Source organism: Microcebus murinus, chromosome 30, assembly GCF_040939455.1.
Source record: "Microcebus murinus isolate Inina chromosome 30, M.murinus_Inina_mat1.0, whole genome shotgun sequence".
Classification (NCBI taxonomy): Eukaryota; Metazoa; Chordata; class Mammalia; order Primates; family Cheirogaleidae; genus Microcebus; species Microcebus murinus.
This window is the reverse complement of record NC_134133.1, coordinates 6607775-6633519: the sequence shown is the minus strand read 5'-3', so window position 1 is coordinate 6633519 and position 25745 is coordinate 6607775. Positions and strand designations below refer to the sequence as shown.

At 39.6% G+C, this 25745-nt stretch overlaps 1 protein-coding gene across 2 annotated transcripts in view; it reads left to right on the top strand.

The window, feature by feature from the left end:
• Positions 1–25745, top strand: part of PTPRG (protein tyrosine phosphatase receptor type G) — a 699041-nt gene that overhangs the window by 146100 nt on the left and 527196 nt on the right. For both annotated transcript variants that reach the window (XM_012748370.3, XM_012748369.2), the window contains exon 2: positions 24429–24533. In XM_012748370.3, coding sequence (XP_012603824.1) covers positions 24429–24533 — 105 coding nt within the window. The remainder of the gene's footprint in view (positions 1–24428; positions 24534–25745) is intronic.

Sequence of the window (25745 nt, the reverse complement as noted above, 5' to 3'; positions counted from 1 at the left end):
TGTACCTGCCTCTTGGGTGAAAGAACTCGAACTCCTGAGTCACAGTGGCTTATTGTTGACGTTGAGGGCCATCTCCTCCCCCCTGCATAATTCTCTTATGCCGGGGATATAGTGGACTTCCATAAATACATGTGTAATGCGTAAATCAAGGAAAAGTGGAAGGACAACACTTTTGTCTAATTACACAAGGAATTATGGTGCAAGAAAATACAAACTCCGAGTCAGGAAACATGTGTTTTCATGTTGGTTCTCCTCTCTTCTTTGTCAAGTAAGTGGATCAATAAGGGGGCTGAATTAAATGATTATAAATGGGGAGCCTTTGTGTTCCTCATTAACACTCTAGTGTCTATAGCGCTGTCAGTGTGAAAGTTGATCTGCATTATTAAAGACAAAAGGATTTCCCGGTATCTGGAATCAATAGCTGCCAGGGTATTGCTGCTAAAACGTGAAGTCAGAGCTTGCCAGTCCCCTGACCAGCGTACTCATCATGCACCCCTCTTGCTACTTTGAGGGCTAATTCCATCCTGAGTTCTGACCTCATAGATGAGTTTGGATGGCAAGTTTCTGTCAGTTTCTTTGAGCGCTGTATCTGCAGCGCATGGGTAGGCACAAAGTACACATTGATTGGGTGAATTAAAAGAATATTGGGAGAAAAACCTGTACATCTGATGCGGCTAGATTTCTAAAGCCAATCTCTATTTAAGGAGTAATCCTATTCATTGGAAAATGCAGTTCTAGACTTTTGAAGTATTATCCAGTTGCAAGATACTGGCCATTATAACTTAGACAATTAGATTTGTCACTTGTTTCTGCCGCATTGGCCTTGATTGTTTAAGTGTTTTTACCTGTGATCTCTTTAAGTCTACTCTTCTTGGTCGTAATTTTAATTTATTGTCTGTTCTATTTGCTGGCAGTTAATCAGACATCTCTCTGGTGATTGTCTTACAGGATTATTTAACTACTTCTTGTCTTTCAGCTACATTGTAAATTTAACCAAGCATGATACATTTGCACCAAATTTTACCCTTTAGTCTTGATTCTTTCCTACCTGAAATTATTGTACATTTCTGTTTCTGGTCACTGGTCACTCACTTGTACTGTTTGAGAGTTGATTACTGTTCCAGCTGGGTGCCTACATTAGAATTGCAACCTGAATTGTTTTAGTGCTTTAAGTAATAAATAGAGTGTCACCAGATTTGATTGTGTTGCTAACCATTTGAGATTGGATGATGAGTTCAAGGATACAGTGCCTTCCTAGAAGTTTGGGTCAGTGGTGTCTCCAGGTGTAGACATGTCTACAAACTCCAGGGTGTGCCATTCACTACAAAGTCACTGTGTAATTGATAAGTACAGTTATTGGGCCTTTGTCCTGGAAGATGGCAAAGAAGTGTCCAGAGGAAGGGGGTATACCTTTTTGAACTTGCTCAAAGTCATCATATCAGCTGACTATGGGGCTTGACTGTCTAAAAAATGCAATATTATAGTCATTTAAAATCAAGAAGAACAATATATATTTTAGGATAAATTTTTTTTTGTCCTGTCATTTGTATTTAACACCATGCTCTGCATAGTTCCCTAAGTCAGGAAATGCCTAGAGGATTTTCATCCCTTAAAACTCATGGAGACCACCGCCTAGCTAGGGCTGCCAATCATGCTAGACCCATGTGTTACTTAGAATGCTCTCAGATGCAAGTACAAAGAAGACCCATCTCAAAGCAATGATTAAACAAGTAAGTTAGCATACATACCAGGCGTCTAGAGGTAGTGTGTTTCCAGGTAATCAGTGACCAAACAACTCCATTGGCAACCCAGATTGTTTCTATCTTTCTGCTCTGTCTTCTGTGTATTAGATTTGTCTTCAAGATGACAAGGTGCAACAACATGAAATGTCATATCCAGACCAGCAGGAAAAGGGGCAGGCCAATTCATAGCACTCAACCCATGCTGTGAATTTAGGTGGCAGCCTTTGAAGCTTTTCTCAGTCTGTTTTGTCCTGCTATAAGCAAATACCACAGACTAGGTAATTTAAAACTGAACAGAAATGTATTCCCTCATGGTTCGGGAGGCTGCGAAGTCCAAGACTGAGGCACCGGTATCTTGGGAGGGCCTTCTTGCTGAGTCATCCCATGGTGGAAGGTGGAAGGGGAAGGAGAGGGTGAGGCAGAGACAGACAGACAGACAGACAGACAGACACACACACGCACACGCACACACGCACACACGCACACACACACACACACACACGGGCCAAACTGGTCCTTTTGTCAGGGACCCACTCCCCAGATGATGAACTCACTCCCTTCATGATGGCATTAATCCACTCATGGGGGAGGTGTTCCCACAACCCAGACACCTCCCATGAGGTCCCCCCTCCCAACCCTGCTGCATTGGAGATCAAGTTTCTAACATATGAACTTCGATGACACCTTCAAATCGTAGTAAAGTACGTGGATGAGTGGTAGAAGGGGAATTCAGGGACCGAATAGATTCTGATCTGAAGGAGGAAGCAGATCAGGTAAGGATCAGGAGTGGATATGGAACGGACATCCAGCCCACTTGCTAGAATTGGAATTAGGCTTTGGGCCTCTTTATGCGTAAGTCTCCCCCCAAGATTTATATTCTAAGCAACTATATGAAATATGAAAGTCAGTATCAAATTTCTCATCCTGTTTTCGGTTAATTTCAGTACAGCAACTTCACAGTGAAATTGTTATTTGGGTTAGGGAATTCATAGCAGTGAATTTTATGTTGTTTGTTTATTTTGGTTAACTTTTTATACGGACTGCTTTATAAATTTTCCTTAAGACTTAGTATACTTTCTGACACACCAGCGCTTGAGACAGAGTTATTTCATCATGGAAATGTATTTTGTGTTCTTTAGAACTGCATAAGGTGCCAGCAAATAGTTTGGAGTTATGAAAGTGATGTTTTAATTTGAATGATTAGAGAAAAAAAATGGAAGTTAAAGGATTTTGGGGGGAGTGCATTTGTGGGGGTAGGCAGATGTGGATGATTAATTGAAAGGAATTGGTTTTGGAGTCCATTTCTGGGTTAAGAACTATTCAGTATTCAAGCTAGGTCACATATTTAGGACTGTGCTTTCTTTTCAGGAAATGTCTTTGTTGTAGAAATTATATAATCCATCCTTCAAGTGGTCCATTGTTCAAAGGCCTGGTAATGTGTGGCAACACATTTTTGTTTTATTTCCCAGTATTTTATCAGATGATCAGCAGGAAATTACAGATTTAAAGTCATGGTGGCTTTTTCTAATTTTTTTCCCCCGTCACAACATTGTTAATTTTATGATCCGATTATCTGTGGCGATAACTTTCTGAGAAGTTGCTAAGTTTCTTCTAGCTCTCATCCTCCTCCCCCCCCTTTCCCTTAGTATTATTATTGTTTAAAAAAAAACAAAACAAAAAAACACAAAAACCTTTGGTGGAGCAAGAAAAGGGAAAAGGCCCTGTTGTCTCATTATCTTTAAATATATTGATACATTTCTCCTGGTATGATGTCTCTTTGTTTCTATGCAAATGGGTTGGATAGAAAGCAAAAATGCTGGCTGTTGTTAGACTATCATAATGTGTGTGTATATGTGCATATTTACACACATACACAAATATATGTGCATATATAATTAAAAATATAGCTAGCTTGTAATTTTGAAATAATGATAGGTTCACAGGCAGGTACAAAGATAGTACACAGAGGCCTCATATATGCTTTATCTTGTTTTCTCCTGTAGTTCCATCTTATGTAATTATAGTACAGCATCAGCCCCGGGAGTTTGACATTGGCCCAATATGTGTTGTTTACAGGTCTTTGACATTTTATCTGATGTGTATGTAACCACCACTGGAGTGAGGATACAGAATGATTCCATCACTGCAAAGATTTCCCTCTTTTTATCCCTGCATAATCACACACACTTATCACCCTACCATCTCCAAATCTCGGATCCGCTAATCTGCTTCACATCCCTATCATTTTGTCATTTTGAGAATGTTATATACATAGACTCGTGCAGTATGCAACATTTTGAGATTGTCCTTTTTCGCTCAGCGTGATGCCCTCATCTCCATCCACGCTGTGTGCACCAGGAGTCCCCTTGGCCTTACTGTCGAGCAGGATGGCATGTTGCAGATGGGCCAGTTTCTTGGGGGTTTTTTGGTTTTTTTTTTTTTTTTTTTTTTTTTGGTTTTTTTTGAGACAGAGTCTCACTCTGTTGCCCGGGCTAGAGTGCTATGATGTCAGCCTAGCTCACAGCAACCTCAAACTCCTGGGCTCAAGCGATCCTCCTGCCTCAGCCTCCCTTTATCTGATGTGTATGTAACCACCACTGGAGTGAGGATACAGAATGATTCCATCGCTCCAAAGATTTCCCTCATTTTATCCCTGCATAATCACACACACTTATCACCCTACCATCTCCAAATCTCGGATCCGCTAGCTGGGACTACAGGTATGCACCACCTTGCCCGGCTAATTTTTTCTATATATTTTTAGTTGGCCAATTAATTTCTTTGTATTTATAGTAGTAGAGACGGGGTCTCACTGTTACTCAGGCTGGTTTCGAACTCCTGAGCTCAAGCGATCCTCCCGCCCTCAGCCTCCCACAGTGCTAGAATTACAGCCATGAGCCACCACGCCTGACTGTGCCAGTTTCTTCAACCTTTCATCCTTTGGAGGAGATTTTGGTTATGTCCATTTCCTGGCTGCTACAAAGTCCGTTATTAACAGTGTGTACAGGTTTTGGGGTGGATGTGTTTTCACTTCTCTGGGATAAATGTACACCCCGTACCATTGCCGGGGTGTACGCTAAGTGAATGTCTCGTTTTTTTGTTTTTTTTTTCTTAATAAAAGGAAACTGCCATACTCTTTTACAGAGGACCTTTACTATTCCACGCTCCTACCAGCAAGGTACGAGAGATCCAGTCTTTCTGCATCCTCTTGCCCCCAAGTTTTGGTGTTGTCATTATAATATATTTTTTAAGGGACAAGGTCTCACTGTGTATCACCTAGGCTGGAGTGCAGTGGTACAATCTTACCTCACTGTCACTTCAAACTCCTGGGCTTAGGCAGTCCTCACCCCCAGCCTCCCAAAGTTCTAGGATTACAGGTGTGAGCCACTGCACTTGCCTATTTTTTAGGGGTCCAGTGATATCTCCTTGTGGGCCCAGTTTGCATTTCCCTGATGGGTAATGATGCTGGATATCCTTCCATGTGCTCATTTGCTGTCTTCTCTTTGTGTCTCTTGTCCACTTTCTTAGTGGATTATGTGTTTTTTTGTTTTTTTTTTTTTTTTTTTTTGCTGTTGAGTTTTCAGAGTTCTTCATATACTTGGGAGAATAGTCGTCTGTCAGATCTATGGATTGCAAATATTTTTCTCAGTCTAGAGCCTGTATCCTCATCCTCTTACAAATGCCCCTTACAGAGCGAAAGTTCTCATGTTGAGCCATATCCACTTCATTCATTTCTTCTCTTCTGGATTATGCTTTTGCTGTCATGTTCAAAAACTCTTCGCTAAGCTCCAGATCCAGAAGATTTTCTTCTGTGTTATCCTTTAAAGTAAATTTCATTTTTTTACATTTAAGTCTATAATCCACTTTGAGTTGATTTTTGTATAAGGTGTGAGATTTAGGTTGAGGTTAATTATCATTATTATTTTTTGGTCCATGGCTATCCAGTTGTTCCAGCACCATTTGTTGTTAAGACTATTCTTCCTTCATTGAATTGCTTTTGCACCTTTGTCAAAAATCAGTTGGCCATACTTTGTGGGTCTCCTTCTGGGTTCTTTATTCTTTTCCGTTTATCTGCCTGTCTGTCTCTCTGCCGGTGCTGCACAGTCTAGATCACTTGAGCTGTGTAACAAGTCTTAAATGTGGATAGAGTGATTCCACCCACTCTATCCTTCTCTTGTGATTGATGGTTTTTCTTTTGAAGTCTTGATTACCTCCCCCTCCCACTCATGTATTGCTTGGAATGACCACTGTATTCAGTGCCAGTGACCACACTGCTCCATGAGAAGTCCTCACTGTCATGTGGCACATTTTAACCTGAGGACCAAGTCCAACAAATTGGTAGCCTCTGTTTATCTGCTTTATGGTTTTTCCAGACTCCAGTTCTGAGCAGGAGTTGGAGGGCAAGGGGTAGCTCAGCAGAGCATGCTCTGATCCTGGAGTCCTGTCTGCCTTGGGTTTAGTGCAGGCACCTGGTATTCATAATACTGTTTTTTTGTTTTTTTTTGCTTTTGCTGATGTCAAATAAGGCACTGTTGAGTGTTAGCTGGAAGTTTATGGCTGGCTGAGATGGGTGGTGGAGAACAAGCCTTCCCCGCACATTTAATCTAACCTCTCCAGTTTAAATATTCCCGATGAATCATCCTGCTCGATGACCTTGTAACATAAATCTGTGCGGAGCTGCAGTTCTTATCTTCAGACTTCAGTCAAGTTTCATTACTGTGGTTTATGTGTAGTGGCTTTGTTTTTTGGACTTCCGCATATCCTGCTGTCTACTTGTTTATTATCTCTTTCAAGTGAAAAGGTCTCTTGATTTATGACTTACTGGGATTTTTTTCACCGTGGATAGAGATGTGTATGGGTTAATGGTTGAAAATATATAGGATTTGGTTGTTAGAGTATATCTAGAGAAATTGGGTTAGTCTGGGGGGAATGTAATATTAGATAATCACTTGTATTGAGAATTTTTATAATGGAAATATACTGCCCTTAAATGGAACACACAAAATAATGGCTAAATATTACTGTATGTAGGTGCTTTCCTATATAGGACATACTAGATAACCATAAAGCCATTTAATAATCCATTAAACACTGCTAGTAGAATTGTATCTCCCCCAATGTATGCCCTCTAAATTGTGTTTTGATGCCTAACGTTTCACTATTAAGGATTATTATTATTGTGTTTTTGCATCCCCAGAAATCTTCTGTGTTAGATTGACAGTTCCCTTGAGTTTGTGATATGTTAAGCTGTTCCTACTTACTGAGATTGAGTTATTGAATTTAATTTTGATTTTCTGTGGCATTTTTCCAAGTAAGGTAGTTTCTAGTGCAAGGGGGGAGATGAATAGATTTGTAGCCCAAGTTATTTGGGAAAGTGGTTTAAGTCATTGCAGTATAAAATTGTAATTTTCAAAAAATTAAAAACATGGCTATTATACAAATAAAATGAAAACATGTCAAAGTCAGATCATTAATAAGGCAAACAATAATATGGTAAAGCCCATCTAAAGGGCATTTTGAGGAACTTGGGTATTCCTAGGCTCTAAAGGAATCCTGGAATTTGATCGCTAGGTTAGCAACCAACACTGGTTAATGTCCTACAGGATAATAACACTGTAACCTGTTTTTCTTTCTTCAAAGTGGACGATATAGCTACAGGTTAATGTGTAATTTCACCATGTCTTGCCTTTGATCATAATGAATATCAAGTCAAACAATGGTGCATTCTCCTAGGTAATGAAGTAATTTGGAGTGAGCTTGCTAAAATCCTCACCAACATGACAGTGAAAGGGCATGCTACATTCTCTGTACCTGAGTTCCAATTCTGGATGATTATTCTCCTCAGCAATCTGCAAAGCCTCATGATGTGACTGACAACGTCTGGGTTTTATTTGTGATATTTTCATTGCGTTTCTCTTTCTCTTGACATTTGACACTTCTAGTCCCATTGCCATTCTCTCTTCTTTGTTTTATCCTGTTAGAGTTCTCGTTTGCCTCTTAATTTGTTGTTGGAGAAGACTGAGTTACAGAGTCCAGAATGCCTTGCTTTCTTTGCTTTCTGTGCATGGAGTGACGGGAATATGCCTCTGCATGTACTACCAACGTGACCTTGAGCAAGTCTGGTTAACCTCTCTAAACCTCCATCTTCGTCCTCTAAAATTGGCTGAACACTGATGCCAACTTTGAAGGGTTACTGTGAGGATGAAAGTACTAAAACCAGTGCACATAGTAAGTTTTCAATTAGGATGATCTCTAAGTTGTGCTTTACTCTTCTTTGGAGGGGAGATGGATCTTGTTAATTCAGACCCTAGATGCTCTAAATGTTTTACAAACCTATATGCTTAAAAGGACCAGGGAAGCACATTGTAAATCACTGAAAGGGCTTACAAAATTATGCATAGGATTAGGGACAACTGGCTGCTGATACCTGGCATCCCAGCTGGGGAAGGAACAGGGATTGGTAGGGGCCATGGCAAAGAGGGGAGCATTTACCCTAAGGGAGGGTGGTCTATGACTGTGCCTCTGAGCCAGTTGTTGCCATATGGTTCAGTATGGCTTGATTATGAAAAATTTTAAGAAAAGACTGAAGTCTGCATTGTCATGTGTTCTTTCCCCTTTGTAAATATTGGCAACTGACTGACCTAAAAAATACTCTAGGTTTGTGAGTTCCATATAGTTGGCGACCAGGTTGTGACATTTACTGTGGCTGGATTTACATTATTCAACAGGAAAGGTAATTTGTTTAATGTAGACCATGTCAGACCTTGAAGTAACCAAAGCAGTCATTTCCTCAGTCCCCTGCTTTTACAGACCAGGCAGTTGGGTTTGAGCAAAGTCACATGGCTTGGTAGTAGTGGTGGTACTTTAAATTTTCATGGAAATGAGCTTTGCTTTTCCACATTCTTTCATTTTGGGGGTTTATAAGGTTTAACACAGACTCATGTTTGAACAATCCATTTTAAAAATGAGCCTATCGATTATTGGAATGAAGGCGGGAAATACAACAAAATTTGAACAGCGGCAATGGTTATTTTTATTTTCTTGTTTGCTTTTTATGTACTCTCTAGTCTATTTAATGTACTCTGCTCATTAATGTACTTCACCTAATGTGCCTCTGTAATGAATATTTATTGCTTTTATTATCAGGAAAAGCAGTAAATGGTATTAAAAAAAGAATTTATCATGGAAAAGCCTAGATGTGTGCTGTTATGATTATTGATCAGTTTCATGGCCCCAAGATTGTTGCCAGGCACGTGATGGTTCATGGGGTCATTTGTTCCAGGAAAATGATGGTGCAGTCTTATTTTGCAACTTAGATAAGGAAGTTGTTGGGTCTTCCTTAGGTCTGCAGTGATTTCTTTGACTGAATGGGTTGGCAATCACCATGGGGTATTAAGTTGCTGGTCCCACTTCTGGGCAGCTTGGGACACCGTCTGTTTTGGCAGAGCCCGGGGGCTTGTCCTGCTGGGCTGGAGCCCACCAACTGTTGCAGCTCCAAGCCTCAGCTGTTGAGCTTCTACACTAACTGTCATTAGCCATGCGGACCATTATGGCTCACACCAGGCCACATCTGTTGTGAGTCCTTATGACCTTCAAAACCCAAAGCAGAAAGAAATACAAAACCCACCTTTTAATCTCTAGGCTTTCATCAACGACATCGTATGAAAGGGCCTATTTAAAAATATTTTTCTAAACTGATTTTGTAAAAGATTTTCATTTTACTTGTCTTCCATTTGCCAGTGGATCTGCATTGTTAAAGATTTGAGCCTATTAGTGTTGCTCAGAATGCGGTTTGTTGACTACTCGCATTTGTTCCCAGAAGGAGTTTATTAAAAAAGTTTTTTCTGGAGCCTGACAGCAGTCCAGTAGAATCAAGATCCTAGGGGTGTACACCTCCACCAGTGATTTGGGCATTTGGGTAAGCGTCCCAAAAGGACACTTTTAGCATTGGCTAAAATGAAATTGTCCTCTTCCCTGTGTATGTGCCATGTACCTCCTTAACTCCCATTGCCTCTGAAAAACTGCTGAACACTATGCTATTGTTCCTGTATTCTTCAGCTGCCAAGCCAAGGTGTTAGGCCTCCTGATGGATTTATGAGCCTTGGGTTTCCATTGCTAAAGCCCTGAATAGACCAGAGAAGGAGTTGCTGCCATAAAAATAATCCCCTCCCCCACTGAGTTACCAATCCCTTGAATAGAAAAAGAGGGAAAAGAGAAGAAGCTGAATTCCCCTAATTTGTGGAAATGGGGTAGGAGGAGAGAAATAAGTGGGGGGATGGTTTGACTGAAGTTTTATGCTGGGGGGCGGGGGCAGCAGCATTAGTAGAAAGTGTGCCAGGAAAGAGAACACAGAAAGTGACTTTTCGCAGCAGTGTGCAAGATTTTAAAGCAGTGCATTTCAGACATTGTAGATGAAGGAGAGTTCTTTCCTTTCCTCCTTCTTCCACTTTTTTTAGCGCTGCACTGTCCAATAGAAATACAACGTGAGCCACATAGGTGCTTTTAACTTTTCTAGTAGCAATCATAAAAAAGAAAAAAGAAACGGGTGAGCACAACTTGAATAATTTATTTTATGGAATCCAGTACATCCAAAATATCGTTTGAACACATAATCAAAATAAAAATCTTAATGAGATATTTTACCTTCTTTTTTCTCCCTAAGTATTTGAAATCCTGTTTTAGCTAGGGGCTACTGTGTCAGACAGTGCACTTAGTTCTAAAGGCTTCTTCAAGGCCCCACTTCTCAGTTAAAATGTGAACATATGCCTGCATGGAACATTCCCTTTTTCTGTTTTAGAGAAAGTGAATTGTTTTCTCAGCAGTTAGTTGGTGTTAGCATAATGCCTTCCTGTGTAGGCTGTAGTGTTAGAATTCTCTTTGCAAGCCTTGTAATAATTTTCAGGAATTATCACTTTTATTATAGTATTTTTAGTGCAACTAGAGATTTCTTTTACAGTGTGAAATCTCTTAAAAGGACAGTCAAAAACAAATTTTGTTTCTTTTGGGACCCAGGGTTGGGCATCTAAGTACCTAGTAGAGTCCTTGAGACAGAATATGTAAAATCAGAATTATCTCGGAGATTTTCCAGTTCAAAGGTCACTTGGTATCAATTCAAACAGGTTCTGTATTGGCATTTTATGTTTGGGTCTTTATACTGTATATATGCTTTTAAAAGAACTAGATCTGCACCAAATGAAGGGAGCTTCATTTCCCTTCCTCTGTTTAGAGTATCTGGGTTTGAATTCCTTTCGCTGTCTTGTCCAAGTGTGACTTTGGCAATGTACCTAACCATGCTGTGCCTTAGTTGTCTGGTTTTTTAAATGGAAATGATGAGAAATTTATCCCTTAAAGTTCTGGTGAGATAATCTAGTTGAAACACTCAGCACAGTGCTTGCTGTCCCCATAGTTAAGTGGTGAAGACTTTTAGCTCTCACTAGCATCTTTATTCATTGTGTTTGCGAATTTTAGCAACTAAAGCTGTGCAGGAGGAATTTTAACAATGGATTTATTTCTTGGCTTTGAGATGGAGCTTTAAAAAAATTCTTACTTCTTCCTGAAGCATACATTAAAAATCTTTGTTTCTGCCACAATGTCTTTACTTTCATTTCCCCATTCCTTTCCACTGTTTTATCCTGGGATTGAGCATCTCTTCCCTTTGGGTAAATTATTTTAGTAAGAACTCTTTGGTTAGAGGATCACTATTGAGAAAAGTCCAAAACACATTTTACAAAGTACTTTTTCTTTTTCTTGCTTTTTCTAAAACATTGGTGCCTGGATAAACCTCAGATACCGGGTATACTTTCTGAAACACCTAGAATCTGCAGACTTTTCTCTCTCGGTCTCGGTCTCGGTCTCGGTCTCGGTCTCGGTCTTGGTCTTGATCTCGGTCTCTGTCTCTGTCTCTGTCTCTGTCTCTGTCTCTGTCTCTGTCTCTGTCTCTGTCTCCGTCTCCCTCCCTCCCTCCCTCTAGTTTTTGGTTTCATTGTAGTAAGTATAAAAGTATGGATAAACCAGAACATGAATTGACCAGCATGAAAAACCTGAGATTTCCACTTGCTGCTGATACCATCCATTTCTCTCACCTTTCCACTTAATACTCATTCACTAATTATGCAGAGGTGATATTTAAGAGCAAATCTGTTGAATAAACCTTTGGAAGTAATGTTTAAAGGAGTGTTTATTTTTCACAATTTGCCCAGGATTTCTGTAATCTGCAGTTCTGTGGTTTTGGCACTCTTGTTCTACCAATTTGTTCCAGAATATTTCCCTGTATATGCTTGTGGCTTTCTCATTTGCTGTCTAAAAATCAAAAATACAATTTGTTTAATTCAGTTTTGCCTGACAGGGAAGCCCCCAAAGATACAAAATTTCCTTTCAACATCAGTGTATTCATTTAAAAAAAGTGGGGGGGGTATCTGTCTTTTTATTCTCCCACCCTATCCCAACTTTGATTGATTTTATTGTAGAGTCATAAAAGGATTTAAATTCAGAGTTGAGAAGTCTCCTTGAAATTGATTCACTCAGCTTCTCGTATACAAATAGATATTGAAAAGGAAAAAAAGAAATATTGAACTGAGACTTTCCATTTTGGATTTGAGCTTTTTGAAGTCATAACTTCTTTTCTATTTGACTCTTCAGATGGGTCTTGCAGTATAAACTGGTCAGAGCCAGAGGTTTTAGAAAAAGCACAACCAAAAAAGAAAAAGAAACAAGCCCTGCTTTTTTAATAGCTGCAGTTTCTTCATCAGGAAAGGACTTTGATTAAAGAGCTCTTTTTCCAAAAAAGGCAAAAAAAAATTTTTTTTTTGCCATATCAATTAATTGAAGAAATTGCTTTTAGAGCTCTTTAAACAGACTTAGAGATAAGTTCTTTAGCCATCTTGATGTAATCTAGGGAAGATTTTTATGTGGTTAGAATTTTTTAATTAAATCACTTTATTTAAGAGTGTAATAGCCCTTTTAAATTATTTTCCTTGCAACGTGTATTGTGTTATTTCAAGTTAATAACTCTCTTCAAGCAAAGCAAAAGGCAAGATATTTCTTCTGATGATTTCTTTTCTGCAATTGAGGAGAACAAAGCCAGCCTCACTCTTGCTGGAAAGGAAGCAAATCTAACACCTAATAAAAATGGAGATAACAAAAATGAACTTGTAGCCTTGGGATATTCTGACTAGCAACATTAAAGTGGTTGCCTGGGCAATACTAACCCCAATTCCTTGGGTTATTTTTTTTTCTTTGAAATGCCAGGAACAGGTCTATATTGATTGAATCAAACAAAGCCGACGAGAGGCCTGTTTTTCAGTGTATTGAGGGAGGGAGAAATGGTCTTATAGACTTGGAATGAGGGAGAGAGCAGTATATTTGATATTTTTCTCCCTACCAGCCCCAAAGCAAATAGGCTCCTGAATATATTTCTATGATTACAGACAATCCTGAACAGTTGGTAAAGATGAAATCTTTATCATCGTGCAGGAAAGAATTAGCACAGATTTAATTTATTAGAATTTATTAGCCTTTACTTAGGTCGATTACTGTGATTCCATTTGTTCACACCTACTTGTGGAAGACTTTTTTTTTTTTTAAAGAATCCTTTTGGGAGGCAGAGTTGAGATTAAGGTCATGTTCACCTTCATGTTTAAACAATAATAAAATTGTTTTAAAAAATAAAATCACCAACCTCTGAAATCCATAGTAAAGTGCTCTATACTTCTACAAGTTATCATATAGGCAAGTACTGTTTTTTCTTGTATGATAATGTAGCTAAGGGAAAATAAGAGTGATAAATGAATGTTCTTGCCTTCTTTCCTTTCTTCATTTTCTCTATACTCAATTGTGTTTGCTTTGATTCTCCTTGACTCTTGTCACCTTTTTTAAAAAAATTGCTAAGTATAACGAGTTCATTTTTCAACCAATCCTAATTCACATGAGAAGGGGCAAAGGTGAAGTTTGTAGATAATAATATCAAAATACATCTAAAGACAAGTCGAGGAGGCATTTGACCAGGAGGAGGTAAAGATGAGGCTGATATGTGTTTGCTTTCGTGATTTCTGCTTCCAGGAGCAAGCCACCCCCATGCGCAGGTGCAAGCACACACTTAATGATGATTTGTCTTGACTCACCCTTGGGGGCCAGGGTGATGAGCCGCTGCTTCTGCTCTTGCCTGCCTCCCTCCAATCTGTTCCCTGCCCAGCGGAGTCATTTTTTTCAAAGCACACATTGGTAAAAATGTTCTGCAAATTAGATTATGGTGATGGTTGCCCAACTCTGTAATGATACTTAAAACCATTATATCTCATTAATGCTGTTTGAAAGGGAAGCATGTATCAGCCCATATGGGCTGTTACCTTGGAGTCCTTCATTGCCTTCCCAAGCTCCTCTAAGGTCCTGCATGATTCTGCCCTTGTGGATCCTCAGGCAGCTCCTCCCCACCCCCACACCTCTAGCAGCTCCCCAGACTTCATCCAGGCTGGCCACCATATGCCTTGATTTTTCCTGCTTTGACATCCTCATGGGTGTCGTTCCGGTCTTGAACTCTGTCCTGCCTCCCTGCCAACGCCCTCAACTAGTGTTTCCTTCCTGACTAGCTTCTCTTCTCTAAGGACATTCCTTCCCCACTTGTATTCTCTGGCTATATCATGTTTGTTTCATATCATTTTCACATTTGTTTCACCATACACACACTTTGAATTTCTGTATTTACTGATTGCCCCCCCCCCCCCCCAGTGGACTGAGAGCTCCCAGAGGGCAGGAGAGATGTGAGTATACATTGTTGAGTGACTCGGAACAGCAGCAGCCTGCTGTGGAGAGCCCATGAATACTCGCCTCAATCTTACCAAACTCCCTTGAAATTCTCTTTTTTGGCCAGAAGGAGTTAGGAAGTACTTAAGCCCAGATGGTGTGTGGAGGTGCAATAGATAGTTTGCTGATCATTAGCGCAAAGCTCTGAGGAATTGATGGCCACGGGCCACTGAGTAGCTAGCCAGCCGGGATTCAAGTGGCGACTTCGACCTGGTCCTGGAAGTCGCAGGGCTCTGGGTTTCCCAGGTGGAAGGTTTTGGAATCAGGTGTACCCTCATCGAGATGCAAAGGTTCTTGAGCAAAGGGGTGTACACATAGGTGCATGTCCCTCTGTATTTGACCCCCAAACACAGGGCTTGTGCCTACAGTGTTTTCTACCGTCTACCAGGTTTGAGGATTGTCTTGTTGGATGTTTTTTTTACTGTGAAGCTTATCTCCAACTTCTAGAATTGTGAATCACTTACTTGCTGGCTAGAGTTAGTGGATATGTTAAGGTTTTCAAATGGGCCCAGAACCACATTTAAATAGGATATCTTTGTCTACTTCTATTAAAAACTATCTATTTCATTCAATATTTCACATGGAATATGTGTGTATAAATGACTCAGCTGTATAAAAGGCCCATGTTGTGAAGTTTATTTCTCATGGATAGAATAAACAGGTTGTCACAATTACACATCTGAAACAGAAGAAAATATGAATGAAGAGAATTTAGTAATATATCACTATCTTGTTTCCTTAACTCAAGTTATAACTTGATGCCTATTTTTATTTTTATCTTTTTAAGGCTAATCAAGTGAAGCAGTGGGAATGGAGAAGAGACAAAGAAATCTGTAACTGGTTGTGACCAACTTGATGTTTATTTCTGCTTGGCATGGAAGTGACTTTCTTTTTTTTATAATCAATAACCAAAGTTTGTATAGTCGTAATTGGGTATTCTCTACATCAAGTTAGAAAAATCACACTACATTTTTTTCTGTTTGTACTACTGGGAACATAATTTTGTCTTAGACAATTACCAGTAATGGTAGGAGAATAACCTGGATAACTTTTTTCTTTTTATACTATTACATTTTTATTATGGTTTTTAGGGTTTTTTCCCCTTTTGGTTCTGTTTATCTGGAGATACAGTTTTACTTTTCTGATTCCCAAGTAGAAACATTTTCATTTGTGATATTTATTTACCTTTGAGCAAGTGGAGTATAATTGTTAACTCACAGATATTTTTATGATGCCTAAAATTCAATTTTGTGAAGAATAGTTGTAAGTAGAGCGTCAGTTGTATGGATTTGGGAGCAATATCTGGTTCAGGGCTATCTGTTCTTTGGCAAATAATGTACGTTTCTTTTTTGAATAATTGTACCCAAACTACAGGGCTGTTGGAAGAATTAAATGAGCCAGTGTACTGATGGTACTTTTAATAGAGCCTGCCAAATAGGCAATGATCGACTTAGTAAATAACTTATGGTTGGGCCAGGTCACGGATACAAACTCAAATGGCTATAGGGCTTATTTAAGAAATATAGTCCCAGCTGCTTGGGAAGCTGAGGCAGGAAGATCACTGGAGCCCCATGAGTTTGAGGTTTCTGTGAGCTATGATGATATCACTGTACTCTAGCCTGGTTGACAGAGTGAGACACTGTCTCCAAAATAAAAAAAGAAATACAAATGTTCAAATGGGACTGGGCGGAGACCATGTCTAGCTATGTATTGATGACTATTCTCCAAAGAGCTGGTCACTATCACATAGCATATTGTTGCCATTTGGGAAAAAGGTCCAGATGTCCTACTGAAAAAATAAAAATACAGATACTGGTTTTCTCTCCTGGGTTTTCCCACACTGGCAACAAATGAAACACACACACACAGACACACACATATACACATACACACATACAGTGGGTGAAACAAAACATTCTGATGAGTGGATGCATTCAGCGTGGCGGCTGCCAGTGGCCAATCTCGGGACTGTGCTCATCAGTTTTGTCGGTTACTAGGGAAGCAAAAGAGATGCCAAATGGTGGGTAAAATCGAATGGATAAAATTGAAAGTACAGATCTGTGGCATTTGACATTACTACAACACTATCTATGACTAATTCTCTTTTTCCTGGTAATATTACAGAATCAAGAGCAGGGGTCTTCAAACTACAGCCCGCGGGCCACATGCGGCCCTTTGAGGACATTTATCCAGCCCTCTGGGTGTTTTTGCCATCGCTGCCTGTCCTGCTGAGCAGCCGACTTGTCCGGGGCCCACAATGCGCATGTTTGGAATATGCGCCGCACTCTCCAACGGCCCTCCGACGGTCTGAGGGACAGTGAACCGGCCCCCTGTTTAAAACATTTGAGGACCCCTGATCAAGAGACTTGATTCTTCGAGAACCAAACAGTATTAAAATAGATGGGAAGGGGTGGTCATTTTATTTCTGTCTGTTATAATATACTTGAAGCCAGAAGCCCAATTTTTTTAGGTGGATGCTTCCAAGAAAGAATGAACCACGGTAATTTTCAGATTTTTATCACAGATATATAATGAGCCCTATTATAAATCAGTTTTCTAAGTATATTTTTTCTCAGGTATGTTGGAAAGTGTGTGTTTTTTATTTAAAAACATAGAAGTTTTAAACTATGATAGAGTTAACAGCAGAGGAAGGCCTTAATTTTTGGTCCTCTTTAGCCCTGATTTTGAAAAATAGAATCTGCTTTTGGAATTGGTGTTATTTTAAAGTAAAATAATGAAGAGCAAGAAGTTCAATATTTTGCTTCTCTACCTGACTTAACTCATTGCTACGAGGATATTTTGTGTTTCTTTTCCCCCTTAAAATACAGCATTGCTGTGTGATTCTTCTTTCCCTTGGATTGCCGCTGAGATTTTGTAATTTATTTTACTTAAAAAAAAATTCATGGCTCTATATTAGGTCTTTGTATCCTTTTAGATGATGAAAAAAATTATTTTTGTTGTTGGGACAATAAGTACATTTGAATATGACATAATAGGTAATCTGCTGTAATATAATCTATTGTATTTGAGGTTAGCTCAGTATCACAAACAACTAGAGGGACCATTTGTAATGTAGTAGTTACAAAGGAACACACTTCTTGATTCTACTTTTTAGGACATTCATAAAGTATATTTTATGACAATTAATTGAAATACAGGCACAAAGGAAATGAGAGGCTGATCAGAATATTTAATTACTTTTAACTATAATTTGATACTTTTGTCCATTGTAGGCACAAAAAAGATAAAGATTTATTCATTTTAGACTATTGTGTGGGATTTAATGTTCTTAAATGCTCTTTAAAATGTAGAGAAAATTGTGCTTGATGGAGATTTCGCCATCCCTTAGGGATCTTTAATTTGTTTGTTGTGTGAGTAGTTATAATAGATATAAACAGCCTGCTTAACTGCTTTGCTGCCATTTTGGAAATCTGCCTTCTGTATTTAAAAATGTGAGTGCCTATTGCTTATTTTTAGTGGGCTTATTTCTTGGCAGTAACTCTGGCACAAGAACTAGGACTCCTTAGATGAGAGCCATCCATCCATCATCCTAAGTAATTTTCATTTTGGCACTGGGAAACCAGAATTTCTTTGTTCTGATGTTTTCAATTCTGGATGGAAGCTGACCTATTCTCCCAGGCTTCTAAGTCCTTTGGAATGACCTAGAATTGAGCATACAGTGGAAATACTCTTCATGTGTTACTGTACTGTTTTGCTCTAGGTATAAGATGTGTAACCACATTGTAACCATTTATAATGGATGTTCTGCTTTGGGATGTCCTTATCATAAATTTATTCTGAGTTCACCTCTATATAACCTTTGCCATATGACCACTTTTCCCTAGGGGAGATCAAGATGTAGCCGAGATCACATGGACATTGTTGGTTCAATATGGTAAAGTGAAACAATATTTTGTAGGAATGCAATGGTTACTTTGGAATTCTTGGTGGCCATGCCTTTTCTTTTCTTGGAGGGACCTCAGACTCCCACTCACATTCAGGTATACAAATGCATTGTAAGCAGACCACCTTTGTTAAAACAAGTAAGACATTAGCTATACTCTGTAATTTCAATTCACACATTTGCAATTTTGGAATAAAAATATTCTCTATCTATATACAACAACATTTATTCTTATCCCATGTAGACATGGTGACCCTTTCTTCTCTCTGACAGTAAAACTTAGGAAAATAAATTTGCGTCAAGAACACTGTTTAATGTAGTGTTCAAAGGAGCTGGGCTCTTTGCATGAAAAATGTTTAGCCTGCAAATTAACACAGAAGAGTTAATACAGCTTGAAAGTCTTTTTCCCCCCTCAAGTCAAAATTTCTGTGAAGCGCCGAGAGTAAGGATTACATAGAATCCTCCTGAAGATATACTTAAGGCAGATGGGTTACACATCTGCTTTTATAGTCCCAGAATAAAAACATTTATTCTTATAAACTATGTCCGGTGGCTCTGGGAAATTAAGTCATGCACATAGCAAATAGTTTCGTTAATATCTTCAGTGGTAGGTAACTCTTAGGATATTTTTATAGGAAAGGATTGGGCCTTTGGGTCTAGAAACATTTTTATCTTTTTCACTTCAGGCTGGAAATGAGGTAGGCTCAGTAGAAGTTCTGAGAGGAGACAGAGTTTATGAAAACTCCCTGATGAAAATACCTGTCACTCATTTAGCTCTCTGCCTAGCAACCAACTTGACTTAAGATTCCTCCTGCTGAGTGAGACGTAAGCATCATTGGCTAGTTAATACTATTGGTTTTGAAATCTCCATTTTCATCTTGTCAAAATTGAGAGACTCAAATTCTCTGTCTGATGGGAGTAGCTAGATTCTGCCTTTCTAAACCCATTTCATTGTTGTATTATCCAGACCCTTGAAGATTGCTTCAATTTCATATTACTCATGTCCTGGTTTGTCAGCCCATTGTGTACCTCTGTGTGTTGGCTAAGTGGCACTAGAGGCAACCTCCTGGAGGAGGAGTATGCAGCAATGTACATACAGAATAGACTACTGGGCATCCCTGTGTCTTACATAACTCATAGTCCAATTACTTACTACATTATAACGTGAGTGAAAGTCCTCCTGAGCTTTCCGCTGACAAATAACTTCAGCTCCAGAAACCGTAGTGGGCTTGGTGCTGTAGCACTTGATAGAATATATGTTTGTATGACACTGTCTCCTCCCTCTTGTTATTCACACGATAACCATAGGCAGATTTACACTTACTGTCTATTCTGAAGAGCGAAACTACGTATTTTCATAAGCATACTGCATTTTTAATTGTGTAATTAAGTTGCTGACATAAGCAAGTCAGCAATTTCACATTAAGGTGAGGATCTGTAAAGGCATTCATTTGCATAATTTAATTTTCTGCACAGAAGATACTGAGAATCAATAGTATGATTCATAGCCACACCATATCATCGCCACACTGCAGTTGGTTGGCTCTTTGAGCTTAGAAGAGTACAAAAGAGTATTAAAATTGATTGAGTTTGGTGTGCTGACTCTGAATCTTTACTTGGGAACCACAGACTTGTTTCTATTTGCAAATGACTGCTCCTTGCCAATAAAATATTCAGTTGCTTAATATACTCTCTATACATTTTTGACTGCTATTCAAATAATCGGTTTTTATTTTTAAAAATTGCCTCATCATTGATTAAAATGCATTTGAGGACACAGTTGCCTTCTTTTAAATTATGCAAATACTGGTAATACAGTAATGTGTCCTTAGGCTATTGTGTCGTGGGAACATTGTGGAGTGTACTTACACAAACCTAGATGGTCTAGCCTACTCCACACCTAGGCTATAGGCTATCTCCTGTTACCTTTTTAGGCTACAAACCTGTACAGCCTGTTACTACACTGAATACTGTAGGCAATTGTAACACAGTGGTAGGTATTTGTGTATCTAAACCTGTGTAAACACAGAAAGGGTACAGTAAAAATACAGTAGTATACTCTTATGGGACCACCTGTCATTGACCAAAACAATATTATGTAGTGTCATGACCATACGTGATTACGTTCTTATTTGATGGGGAAAAGAAATTGCACATTACTGACATAGAGGGAATGAAAGGGAAAACTAAATATAGTTACCTTTAATGAGTATTTTGTCTGTAGGGGAAATAAAAGTCTGGTGGCAGAGTCATAAAGTCCTTTGCTCTCCTGTTCGTTTCTGAGTTGCCTCCCCAAAGAATTGCTTATTAGGGACTCAGGATCATTCCCTTCTTGCTTCATGATTTTAGTATTTGCTGTGTCTGATAGGTAGGCTGTGGCTAGAAAGAGTTGGTGAAGGAGAAGATGGTGATTTTGCCTGTGGCTTTCAAAAACACACACACGTACATACAGATACAAATACATACTCTTACCATCACTTTCCCCCCTCCCCCCATGCAGACATCATTGGCCTGTGTATCATTCACGTATTCATTCATTCACTCACTCACTGTTGATAAACATGTACCATGTGTTGAGCTCCATTGTGGGTGGCAGGTTGACAGTCATCTGGGAATACATGTGCTCTTCATTTCCAGGTAGCTTAGAGCCCTTCAGAAAGGTTTCCTGCCATTTTTGCCCTTGCTGTGTAAAACCCGCCTTGCACCTCAATACTTTGGGCCATGTGTGGAAGACGAGTCTAACCCCCTCCTCGGGCTGGCCCTGTCCCCTCTGGTACCTCTTGTTGGTTCATCTGTATTCAGCAGTACCCATCTTGTCCTAGGTGAATTAACTTTAGACGCAGGCAGTTCTGCCGCTGGGCTCCCATCTCTCACACCACAGTGTGATGTGTTTGTGTGGCTGGGTGAGGTCCAGGGCATAGGTTTTATTTTGTTGTTGTTGTTGTTTTATTTTTTATTTATTTATTTATTTTAAAGCTGCCCAGGATTGAGAGTTAGAGCTCTCATCCAACAATGGCCTTTTATGGATGGAGAAATTGATGATCAGGAGTTCAAGTGGTGGTTTAAAGGACACCATCAGTATCATTTGGGGGTCTTTTGTGTACAAGAGACAGAAAAATGTGCTTTGGCAGGTAATTGGTTCATGTAACTACAGAGCCTCAGAAAAGGCTAGCTTCACATAGGCTTTGTCCAGGGTTTAAATTTTGTCGCCAGAATTGATCTATAGACTTTGCCCCCTCTGGCTTGGTTCTAGTTTTCATATCCTCCTTTGATCCCTTACCTGATCCCCAATCATCCCCTGAGGTTTCCAGCTCATGTCATAAGATGATTTCGGGAAGAAAGAAGAATCTCTGAGGGGCCAGTGTGTCCATGCCCGAACACGTCACTGTGGCCAAGGGTTGGTTTACAGTGATTGATAATTGGCTTACGCCGAACAAGGCCCAACGCTAGAGCTGGCCATGATGGTGGTGACAGAAGGTGGCTGCCCAATCCATGCCACATACGTAGGCAGAGTTGGGTATGATTATTACGAGAGCAGAGCTTCTACAGCAGATTTCCACTGTATTGTCAGCCATTTAAAAAATACTGCTTCCCCAGGGCTGAGTTAGGAGCTCTTGTCACTGTCGTTTGTGTTGTGTTCATAACAATCCCACGAGGTTGGTACTTTTTAGCTCTATCTTACAGACAGGGAAACTGTATGTAATACACACCTTCATGGAAGCCACATTTGTGACTCAGATGATGAAGAGAATGTTTTATTCATTCATTGTCCAGTGGGGATAATTATTTGAAGCTCAGTAAACAGGTACTTTAAAAAGTTTTCCATGTGCACAGAAAATAATCCTAAGGGTAAATAAATCTAATAAAAAATAGACAAGGAGGCTGGGCGTGGTGGCTCACGTCTGTAATCCTACCACTCTGGAAGGCCGAGGCGGGAAGATCACTCGAGGTCAGGAGTTCAAAACCAGCCTGAGTAAGAGTGAGACCCCCCTCTCTACTATAAATAGAAAGAAATTAATTGGCCAACTAATATATATAGAAAAAATTAGCCGGGCATGATGGCGCGTGCCTGTAGTCCCAGCTACTCGGGAGGCTGAGGCAGGAGGATCGCTTGAGCCCAGGAGTTTGAGGTTGCTGTGAGTTAGGCTGACGCCACGGCACTCACTGTAGCCTGGGCAACAGAGTGAGACTCTGTCTCCAAAAAAAAAAAAAAAATAGACAAGGAGATGGGAAGTTTTATTTTTGATCCCTAGAAGGTTATAATGGTCAACTTCCTGGGGATATATGAATGGCTTATCTGCATAGCTGTGGGATGGTTTGCATGGTAGGTACCAGAGCCTTCGTTGTACTTTAAAAATGGGTAGTAGCTTAGGTTTTGACTCCTTCAGGTCCAATGAATAGAAATGACACCAGGTTTATTTTTACATGTGTATCTGGAGTTTATGAGATTCTCATTGCTCCCTATAGGGTTCATCTTTTCTGGAAAATCTTTGCTCAAGTGTTACTTCTCTTAAAGCTAGTATTTGCAACTAAAATGTAGTCATGAAGTGTACTTTACAGGTTTCCTAATTTTTCTTGATGGCTGTCATGTTGTCAACAAAGCTAATGCTATCGTGGTGATAGTATTATTATTATTATTATGTTGACTAATTTGGAATAGAGAATGTATCATGTTTTTCTGGTACTATCTTCATCTTAAATCGAATATACAGTTTCCCCAAACCACTTTCTTTGCTTTTAAAAGCACACTTGATTTTGTTTGGGTGCATTTAAATATTAACATAGTCAACTAGGGTATATTGTTTGAGTATAATTCCATTTCATTTTGGATTCTGGGCACCTGTAGTATTTGTCTTCTCACTGCATTCGGGGTGTGGGCTTACAACAAAAGAAATTTGCATCTGTGAAGAGAGGACTTAGAACTATAGGCAGATGGGAGATTTCCATGATGGTGAAGAATATTTTTGCTTTCACTTAGTGGATTGGATAAATTTTGCAATTTCAAATATACATCATTAAGCAGGTTCCTTTTCTGAGCATTGCTGGCCTTGGAGGGTTTCTTGTTTCATATCCCCGGGTATCACAGGTGACTGTGAGTGGCCAGAAGAATATGGAAGGATATGTGGAAGACAGGTGCTGATCATGAAAGTCTCTCTGGCCTCAGATTGTGCTGCATTTGGGTGGCAGAGGCCTTGGCTTTGGTGCAGGATGCTTTTGTTCAGTTTTCTGGTCTGCTGCATGCTTTCCTGGGTGACCCGGAGCCAGTTCCTGAAGTCTTCTAGCCTTCATTCCTTCATTTGTAAAAGAGATGGAATAACCTCTAGTATTCAGAGGGCTTTTACACCCAAGACATAAGCTCATACATGCAGGTGGGACCAAAATCATGGGTTTCAGGTCTACCTAGTTGTATGACCTTGGGCAAATTAAAGTTACTTCACCTATGGAAGCTTCATCTTTAGAATGGTCCAATTGTTGGGACCATCTTGTTTTGGTACTTGGTGGTGTTTTGCAGATTAAATAAGAGAATATATATATATATAAAGTGTTTAGTGTGCTGTGCTTTATGGCACAAAGCAAAGGTTCACTGTAAAGTGATTATTAATAGTAATGATAATCATGACAATCTGCCTAGACCAGGCGTCCTCAAACTATGGCCCGAGGGCCACATGTGGACCGCCTAGCACATTTATCCAGCCTTCCAGGTGTTTTTTGCTGAGGCTGCCTGTCCTGCTTAGCAGCCGATTCGTCCCGGGCCCACAGTGTGCACTCTCCAACAGTCTGAGGGACAGTAAACTGGCCCCCTGTGTGAAAAGTTTGAGGACCCCTGGTCTAGACTATCTTAACAGGGTTCATTTGTTTTGGTAAAATAAGTTGGTTCTATTCTGTCATCCCCAAGATCTGTGACTCTGTGAAGTCACCTGGCTGTGTTCATTTGTCCAGGGGGGTGATGACTTGGTCTCATTGCGGGTCTCCGTCTGTTTCAGCGCTGACAGAAGGCTACACCGGGGCCCTGCACGAAAACAGACACGGCAGCTCTGTGCAGATCCGCAGGCGCAAGGCTTCGGGGGACCCGTACTGGGCCTATTCTGGTAAGTCCAGTGGTTCTGATTGGGAGCAGAGAGGCCAGTTAACATGCCATTAAACTCACTCAAAAGCACACCTTTACTTACTTTCACGCCTGAGTTCTACTTGTTCAAACCTTTCCTGGTTCACTAAAAGTTGGGGAATCGTCAAGCCTGTTTTTCTTCAAGGTTATAAGTACCTTAATTTATCTCCCCCACCTGTTTTTCTCATCTTGTTTTTTTTCCCCTCAATTTGCATTTATTCCTGAATTTTACTTGTTAATGAGTTACTGTACCAAACTTATAATTTTCTGAAAGACACAGCTTTTTCTTTTCTGTCTTTTCAGTGGCTGTGATTTCGGAGAGCAGAAAATATAGGGTTAGTCTGGAGCTACTAAATGGTCTGCTAAATATTACAAACGTCAGATATCAAAATGGTCTGTTATGCTCTAATCCAAGAAATGCAACTTTATTTTTAAATCGTCTTGTTTGAATATATTTTAGCCCTCTACGATATTCTGCAGTTCTTGTCATTTTTATTTTTACATTTAGCCTTTGAGCCAGCGAAGAGAGAGAGAGTATTGTTATAGCAGTGTTGAATATAACATTGGAAAGAATTTTCTTACATTTCAAGGGGGAAAAAAAATGAAGAACTAGAGCTATATACACACCTTTCTGGATTCTGCTGCTCACAACTACCAGAGATACGATAGGTGGATTGTTATTGCTAAAAGAGATTTTGATGCTCAAAAATAGAGGGAAAATGTATTAAAGCTAATTAAGGAGAAGTGCTTGAGGAAGATAGACCACATTGGAAATGACTTTGGCACTGAATAATTCAAATTCCTTGTATGAAAGGGCTTGGAGGCTGGGAGTATTAGTCTTAATAATAAATCTATGTATTATGCAATGTTTTATACAATGCTGTTGCATATAGAACTGAAAAGTTTCCATTTCATAATGATGCTCTGGTTTAAATCCTGAATTTCTACCTGCAAATGCTGTTAAATTTATGTCAGTGTAAAATTTATAGGTCTGATCTTTAATTATGTCTTATCAATTGGCTTTTTGCATCCTTTTGTCTGTTGATAAATCTCCTGCCCCTACTGGGAGAATAGTCTATCTGTTTTGTTTTGCAATGAATAGATAGTGATTCTGAAGTCTTCCATCACACCCAGTTCCTTGTGATTAGAATTATCTAATTAGAGCCTTTTTGTCACCATTTCTGATAAATGAAGG